This window comes from Merops nubicus, unplaced genomic scaffold (genome assembly GCF_000691845.1).
Source record: "Merops nubicus isolate BGI_N331 unplaced genomic scaffold, ASM69184v1 scaffold5438, whole genome shotgun sequence".
In the NCBI taxonomy this organism is placed as follows: domain Eukaryota; kingdom Metazoa; phylum Chordata; class Aves; order Coraciiformes; family Meropidae; genus Merops; species Merops nubicus.
This window is the reverse complement of record NW_008626210.1, coordinates 3,025-11,706: the sequence shown is the minus strand read 5'-3', so window position 1 is coordinate 11,706 and position 8,682 is coordinate 3,025. Positions and strand designations below refer to the sequence as shown.

At 40.2% G+C, this 8,682-nt stretch overlaps 1 protein-coding gene across 1 annotated transcript; it reads left to right on the top strand.

The window, feature by feature from the left end:
• Positions 1–97: 97 nt before the first annotated feature.
• Positions 98–8,382, top strand: ABCE1 (ATP-binding cassette, sub-family E (OABP), member 1; the record flags this gene model as incomplete). Its single annotated transcript, XM_008945908.1, has 14 exons — positions 98–236; positions 1,135–1,272; positions 1,423–1,492; positions 2,604–2,700; positions 3,925–4,014; positions 4,621–4,742; positions 5,390–5,611; positions 6,058–6,117; positions 6,201–6,259; positions 6,430–6,540; positions 6,637–6,779; positions 6,879–7,001; positions 7,431–7,542; positions 7,872–8,382. Coding segments are annotated over 14 exons (1,534 nt in total), but the record flags the coding sequence as incomplete, so codon positions are not given.
• Positions 8,383–8,682: the final 300 nt, after the last annotated feature.

Here is an 8,682-nt window from a genome sequence, read left to right as displayed (position 1 = left end):
AATATAAAAAAATATTATAAATAATGAGAGAGTGTGAAAACAGTTTGTAATATGTACTTCAGCACCAAAAGTTGGTGCCTGGCATTCTCCTAACCAGAGTCATTGCTGTTGTGTACAGGTTGCCTATCCCTCGTCCAGGGGAGGTGCTGGGATTGGTTGGAACCAATGGTATTGGAAAATCAACTGCCTTGAAAATTTTAGCAGGAAAACAGAAGCCAAATCTTGGAAAATATGATGTATGTATCAGCAATAAAATAGAGTTGGCATTATAGGTAGCTGTGTTTGTTTATTTTTTTACTGAATTTTCCTGCCTGTGAAGGTGATGGAATTTGTGAGGACATTGGCACTGTCCCTGCTAACAGCCAGTGAAACAAAGTCCTTTTTGCAAACTCTGTATATCTTTCAAGGAAGATAAAAAATCCTAATTATAATTGTAACTTGAAGATGAACATCAGAGGTAGGTTTCTGTCTTCTGGTCACACCTGAGGGTTTTTTTATATCAGTCTTTAAAAACATCAACTTTTTCTCCCTGCACAATTTACCTGTTCCTTGTAAAAGGATTTAGGTAGCTGAAGTTTTTGGAGTTTCTTCTAAATTCAACAGAATAATGTTTTGATAAACTAGTCATTTTATGGCTGCCACTAAAAACTGAAAAAAAAACCTGTTTTTTTCCCAAGGTACATTTTCTATTCTCTTTCAAGTTTGGTTTACATTATCTTGTGGACTTTGTGTTTCAGGTGGTAGTGTTGCAGAAGTAACAAAACTCCATACCATCATTTCCCCCATTAATTAGTTTCACTCCTGGCTTCTTAACTGTCTGAGGACAGTTCTGGATATCCTAGGTGCAAATTTAAAATGCTTTTTCTTGAAAGGGCTACTGATGATGCACCAGGAAAAAAAAAATGCATGAACTCTTCTGCTGTCCATTTTGCAATTTAAAATTTTTTTATTTATTTTTTTAGTGGAAATTTTGCAGAGGCAGTATAAGTCTAGGAACTAGGTTTTATCCAGGCTTTTTGTTAAATCTCACAAGCATATTGTATTTGCTGTATGGAATGGAAAATCAAAAATTAGGTATTTTTTATGATGTTTTTAGAATGGTGTAAGTAAACATAGGCTTGAATTTTGTCCTAGGATCCACCTGACTGGCAAGAAATTCTGACTTATTTCCGAGGGTCTGAATTACAAAATTACTTTACCAAGATCCTGGAAGATGACCTGAAAGCTATCATTAAACCTCAGTATGTGGACCAGATTCCTAAAGCTGCAAAGGTGAGAAATTCCATGAGGTAACAGAGAACTGGGAGCTTCTCCTGTAATCCTTGTTTTTAAAGCATTTATTTAGCAGCATAACCCAGTATCAAGAATCCAGTACTGCTGATTAATGCTGATATAATGTTGTGGGGTTTTTTATCCTTGCAGGGAACAGTGGGATCAATTCTGGATAGGAAGGATGAAACTAAGACACAAACTGTTGTATGTCAGCAGCTTGGTAAGTAATTTTGCAAAGTCAAACTTGAAAGCATTTGAGAAACTCCTATTTGCTAAAAAAATAAAGTTAATGCTAATGTGATAATAGGTCTAATTTATACCAATTCAAAAAAAAATGTAAAGATGCTTTAGTTTAAAGCCTGGGGCTTGCTGTAAGCCTGTTGGAACCAGTGCAAATAATTTCTAGTGGCAAAGGCAAACTGATACATGGTAAATAACAGAATCTAACACAGTTGCTGTCTCATGGTAGAAAATGTTTATTTTTAAATGTGGAAAAATTCCAGTTACCTGCTGCTCTTGCTTGCTTACAAGTCCAGCAAAATCTTAGCATCCTCTCTTGTAAGAACCATTCCATAGAGAAATCACTGTTCAAAAATAACTTGCACCACTCCTCCACCCTCACCCCCCCCAAAAAAAAAGGCAGCAAGCTGTATGTAGCTAATTATAATGAGTAATACTGACTTCTGAGAACAATAATGCAGCTAATTAGAACAACATCTGCATAGTCCAGCCCTGATACATTTTGTAGGTCTTTTGAATTGAGTTGTTAGATGTAGGTGTTAATTTAGGTGTTGCTAAATTAAGGGGGTAGTTCTTTGTGGTAGGTCTGGGTGATAGAGGTGGTTGTGCCACCAAGAGTGTGGCCTTTGAGTCCCACCCACTCCACTTACTGGTGAAACAGTATTTTCTTGAAATGTGTCTTCTGAGAAACTACTGGCTTTGCCCATGTGCTTGGGGAACTTGATTTTCCTGACAATTAGACCTCTCCAGCCAGGTCTAACAAGAAACACTTATTTTAAAACTGATATAGTTTCTTTGTAGGGCCAGAAATCTTTGCCAAATATGTGGTGGAAAAACAAACAGATTTTATCCTTCTGCATGATAAGCAGCAGCCACACAAATCAATTGTCTCGTGCTGCAGAGAAGCTGTAACTTGCTGTGGCTTACAACCAGCATTGTGGTGCTTCTATAGAAACTGGAAACTTATTTTACTCTTTTTTTCCCCCCTCTGTGTAGGATGTCTGCTGTGATTATACATGTTTCTGTAGGTAATAAAAATAGGAATTATTGTGCTGGTTGTAACCTATCTCAAATTAACCGCTTATTTGCAGACTTAACCCATCTGAAAGAAAGGAATGTTGAGGACCTTTCAGGAGGAGAGCTTCAGAGATTTGCTTGTGCAGTTGTTTGCATTCAGAAGGCTGATATGTATGTTTAATTTACTTCTGTTACACACTGCTTCTAATAATTGTCTCAGCATATGGTCCTCTAACTTACATTTGTTGTAAGAAGTCGTACATTTGGTTGAAGCATTTAAACAAAAGGATTTTTTTTAAAAAGAGGGGAAAAAACAATTTCTAATCTCTGGGTAATTTTACATTTGTAATCTCTGGGTGTTTTACACCTAGAAACAGCTGATTTCAGAGACCAGTGTGAAATTTCAGCATCACAAGTGCTTGAATTTTCCTTAATGCCTCACAAATGTGTCCTGTTGAGCAGTGTACCTCCCTTAGCCTCTCTAAGAAATGGACAGATCCTTCCCCACCTCCAGGGACTTGTGTCCCTCTCCTGTCTTGCTGTCAGGAAATTGCTGTAGGGTGTGCTGCTTCCTCACTCCTTGAGACCAAGAACACAAGATCAGAAGAGTTATGGGGCTTGGGGTTTTGGGGTTTGGGTTGGGTGGTTTTTTTGTTGTTTTGATTTGTTTGTTTGGGTTGTGGAGGTTTTGGTTGGTGTGGGTTTTAGGTGGTTTTCTTGTTTGTTTTGGTTTGGTTTTTATTTTTGGAAGATGTCCTTCTTCCAGTCTCATTAAACTATATAATCTAGTGCTTACCCTAAAGTATTTAGTATTTATCACTTTAGTATTTACCCTAAAGAAGTTTGCACTTCTCAGTTCATGTTAAATCTAAGCTGGATCAGAACTGAGTGCATGGGATTCCTAAGTGATTGCAGATTTCTCATAACATGTGATAACTTTGTCAGAGCTTTTGGCAAAGTAATTAACTTGAGCCACTTAACAGTCTCACATGACAGCCACCAGAGGTTTAAGGCAGAGTCGGTACATACTCTCAGTTTTTGTCTCTTTCTTAACATAAATAATTTTGTTACCCTAAAGTATTTAGTATTTATCACTTTAGTATTTACCCTAAAGAAGTTTGCACTTCTCAGTTCATGTTAAATCTAAGCTGGATCAGAACTGAGTGCATGGGATTCCTAAGTGATTGCAGATTTCTCATAACATGTGATAACTTTGTCAGAGCTTTTGGCAGAGTAATTAACTTGAGCCACTTAACAGTCTCACATGACAGCCACCAGTTTTTGCCTCTTTCTTAACATAATTTTGTTTTCCTGTGTATTTAATAGTTGAAATATTAGTACTGAATATGTAGAAAGCTTGCATTCACTAAGACTTCACTCTTTCTCTTGGCACAGCTTCATGTTTGATGAACCTTCCAGCTACCTGGATGTCAAGCAGCGTTTGAAGGCTGCCATCACCATCCGGTCCCTGATAAATCCTGACAGGTAAAGACAAACTTCACAGGTTTTGTTACACTCCAGGAACAGCTCACTGGTTACAGAGGGTAGAAACATCCAGTCCATCTCCCTACAAGTGCTGACTTCTCAGTGTGGTGCACTAGTAGATGTTGAATCACACTGTTAAGTCAGTAATAGTCTGTTCTTTTGCTTTTTATAAATTTATTTCCTATGGTTTCTGTACTGTTTATTGGGAGACATTTTGTAATAAGGATGTGAAAATACAGGTGGTTATTTTTTCACCTGAATATTGCTGTTCCATCCCCTTCTCACAAAGATGATTTTTTTCCTTTCTAAAATGTGCCAAGCACTTTTTGCTCCAGTCTGTTAGTATCCTTCCATGTAGTTTACATAAAGAAGCTGCCAGTTTACACTGAAGATGAACTTTCAACTCACCATTCACAGTGTCTGTTTATTGGACAGTTGAAGAAAAATGCTTATCAGAGAGCTGAACTCTCCTTTTATTCAGTATAAAGCTAAGAAACAATATAATGAAAATCATGTTGCTAGCTTTTGCTAATGCAAGACTAAAGTAAGAAAGAAGAAGTGTTTTGTATTGAAGCATAAAAGCACCTCTCTGGCTCTGTTTTTCAGGTACATAATTGTTGTAGAGCATGATCTAAGTGTGCTGGATTATCTCTCTGACTTCATCTGCTGCCTGTACGGGGTGCCAAGTGCTTACGGTGTTGTGACGATGCCTTTCAGCGTAAGGGAAGGTAATCCTTGCCACAGTTCTCCTTTTAAACACCAAAAAAATTGTGTGGAAATACAAAAAAGATACCAAAATGTGAGTCATCTATGATGTGAACATGTCAGTTCAGTAACTACAAAAACTGCTGGTTTATTTTGTGCAGAATTTCTGTTTTCCATGATCCTAAATTTACACCTCAACCCAAAAGTCCTAATTAGGAAATGCCCTTTGTCTGTTGCTATGGACATCATTTTGATAGTTGCAGGTAGTGAAGAGTGGAGTTACACCAAAGACCCTGTAAATAGCAGAGAAAAGGCAGGAGGCAGTTTGCAGTGTAGAGAATTCAGCTGAATTGACACCACAGGTAGCACTGAGAGTCAGCAGTGAATGTTTCTGTGAGAATGGGTCCCACAGCAGCAGTGGCTTTAAACCCTGCACACATCACTGACACGTGCAGGTTGTCAGGAGGAGCTTCTGCAGCCATTCTGGAGTTCTAGGAAGAGTTGTATCCGTTGGGTTTGCATACACACTAATAGGGGGTTTTGTTGCCTCTTTCAACACACATTTAAAATCCAGTGTTCTCCTCATCCAATGGGAATTTACAGCCAAGAATGGAAATCCTCTTGCTTTGTTGTAGAGCTTTTTAAATTATCTTCTCCTCTCCTTTCACAGGCATAAACATTTTCTTAGATGGCTACGTTCCAACAGAGAATCTGAGGTTTCGAGATGCATCTCTGGTATTTAAAGTGGCTGAGACAGCTAATGAAGAAGAGGTTAAAAAGATGTGTATGTACAAATACCCAGGAATGAAAAAAAAGATGGGAGAATTTGAACTTTCCATAGTAGCTGGAGAATTCACCGATTCTGAAATTATGGTGATGTTAGGGGAAAATGGTACGTGCCATCTGTTGGGAACTGCACCTCCTGAAGCCCTTTTTCCAGTCTGGGACTTGGTGGTTTGGAGTGGGGTTGAACTGATGGTTTCCTAGTGAAGATGTCAGGCCATGAGCTCCCTCTCTAAACAGTGGGAACTTGAAGTTATTGAATGTAAATGGTGCTGGTGTGTTTGTCTGTTACCCCATTTGAAGAACTTAGACTGGGAGGATGATGATTGACCCAGTGAGCTCAGCCACAAATCTAGATGCTGTAGCTTCAGGTGTCTCTTCCATTTGGTGAAGCAAGTAATACCAAGTGCTGCTTGCTGGAAGTGAATGTAGGAATTCTCAAAGCAGCCTAATTAAAGTGTATCCTTTATTTTCTTGTATCAGTGACTTAATTATTAGAGGTCTGCTAAGTTACTAGAAAGTCTGAAGCAATATGTAACCTGCATTTCATTTCAGGAACTGGCAAAACTACATTTATCCGGATGCTTGCGGGAAGACTGACCCCTGATGAAGGAGGTAGTGCTGAATTCCTTAGCTGAAACCTGTTTTGAAGACACTGGAAAGCCTCCTGTTTCCATCATAATTTTATCTCTTTGTAGGTGAAGTCCCAGTTCTAAACGTCAGCTACAAGCCACAGAAGATCAGTCCTAAATCTACAGTATGTTTAAGCCTTATTTATTAAGTATTGTGTTTGCTACCAAAAGCTTGTTCTTAGCACACAGGTAGAATTTCTTTATTCTGAGGGGGGGAAAAAAAAGCTCTATTTTTGTTCTTGCTCCCTCGTGGTGGGGTGCACAAAACTGAGCAGCCACCTTTTCCTTCTAACAGGGGAGTGTCCGACAGCTACTGCACGAGAAGATCCGAGATGCCTACACACACCCCCAGTTTGTGACTGATGTAATGAAACCTCTGCAGATAGAGAACATCATTGACCAGGAGGTACTGACTGCCCCAGAGACACCTCCCTCAATTTCCTCCTTCACTTCTCTGCCTGTACCTGCCCTGAATACAGCCTTCTTCTCCCCGCCCCCACAGGTTCAGACGCTGTCTGGTGGCGAGCTGCAGCGCGTGGCTCTAGCCCTGTGTCTTGGCAAGCCTGCAGATGTCTACCTGATTGATGAGCCTTCAGCATACCTGGACTCTGAGCAGCGTCTGATGGCTGCCAGGGTCATCAAACGGTAACGTACAACACCAGAGGAAAGAACACCCGAAATCTGCTCAGTTTCACACTAACTCTACATTCAGCTCTCACTACGGTGTGTTTGTTTCTATTTCAGTTTCATTCTCCACGCTAAAAAAACAGCTTTTGTGGTAGAACACGACTTCATCATGGCTACCTACCTTGCTGATCGTGTGATTGTTTTTGATGGTATTCCTTCCAAGAACACGCTCGCAAACAGGTGAGAGACTTGTTGGGGTTGGTAAGCAAGAGAAAGATGAGAGAACACAGAAATAAACTAGCAAAAGCATCAGCAAAAATGAGGAGGTGAAGCAGCCCTGCCTATGGAAATTTAAGCTGCATTTCAGTGATCCAAGGGTTCTGGTTTTTGTTCTGAAGTGAGGAAAAGAATACAGGAGTGACCCACACACAGAGGCTGTACAGACATGGAGCTGGGGAATGTAACTGAGCCCTCAAAAACTACACCAGCTCCTGGCTCAACACAGCCTTGAGCAACTGCACACCAATTAATTTACAGTCAGGGGAGAGCAAACAAGTGGCCTTGATGGTAAGGGATGGAGCAAAAGGACCAGTGGTGACCGAGCTCAGGGTGGAGATCAAAGGTGCCTGTGCCCTGCCCAGTACAGAACTGCTGTTCTTCTCTCAACAGCCCGCAGACTCTTTTGGCTGGGATGAATAAGTTTTTATCTCAACTTGAAATCACTTTTAGAAGAGACCCCAACAACTACAGACCAAGAATAAACAAACTCAATTCAATCAAGGTAAGAAAGAGGCACGTTTACAGTAAAGGAGCTGCCATGACTATTTAATTAGAAAGCCAGGTTTTCAAATAAGGAAATACTCACCTGGTAGCTTTGCTGTGCTGGAAAACAGCACATGAAATGAATAGGAAAAGGGGTAAAGTAGAAAGGAGTCTAGATAAGTGTCTTTTAGTTCATCTGTGTTGAAGTCTGACAGACTACTTCAAGCAGTACTTCCCTAGACTAGATGCTCCTGCTCTGGCAGGGGGGTTGGACTCGATGATCTCTGGAGGTCCCTTCCAACCCCCAATATTCTGTGAAGTAACATTGACCTTTCTTCTCTTCCCAAGGATGTGGAACAAAAGAAGAGTGGAAACTACTTCTTCCTGGATGACTAAATGTAGAACCTGAGCACCTTTGGCACGTAGAAACGCATATTGGAATCTAAATTTGTGGATGAGAAGGCTCAATCAGGTTTTAGAACACTTCTTTTGGAGCTTAAGACCTGCTGCTGCGTGTACCATCTGACACCAGTAGCAGTGTAAATCCTAGTCCAAGTAAAACTGCCACTTTCTATATTTTGGTGACAGAGCCCTATTTTCAGTGTAATAACTGCAAAAGAGACCACCTCAAAATTGTGTAAATGAGTCTCCAGCTGTTTCCAAAGGGGAGGGAGGTTTTCAGTTCAATCTGTCCTGTTCATCACGTTCTGACTCCACTTCCTCCTTTTAAACACCTTCAGAGCCGTGTTCTGTGCCAGAGGGAGGGTTACCAAGAATGTCAAGCTGCAGAAACGACTCCTGTTTTAAAGATGGAATCTCTCTGGATGAGGGTTTCATAAATAAATGTCCTCCTAACTTACAGCTCTTCTGTGCCACAGTGCAGCAGTTCTTGATTCCAAAGCGTGTTGATGATGTTGTCACACACACCTTTCCTCCTAGCAGAGAAAGGAACACAAAAGATGGGAGTGCAAACTATGGATAATGATATAAAGTAAGAGCTCTGCACCTTTTCAGTCACCTGTCCCTGTGCATCTAGTTACAGGAGAAGTACTTCAGTCAAGAATGAAAGTAAATGAGAAAAAGCTTGATAAAAATCAATTTCCATATATAGGTCCTTCAGGGAGAGAGAAGAAAAGTGCCAAAAGGCTTCTTACACAGC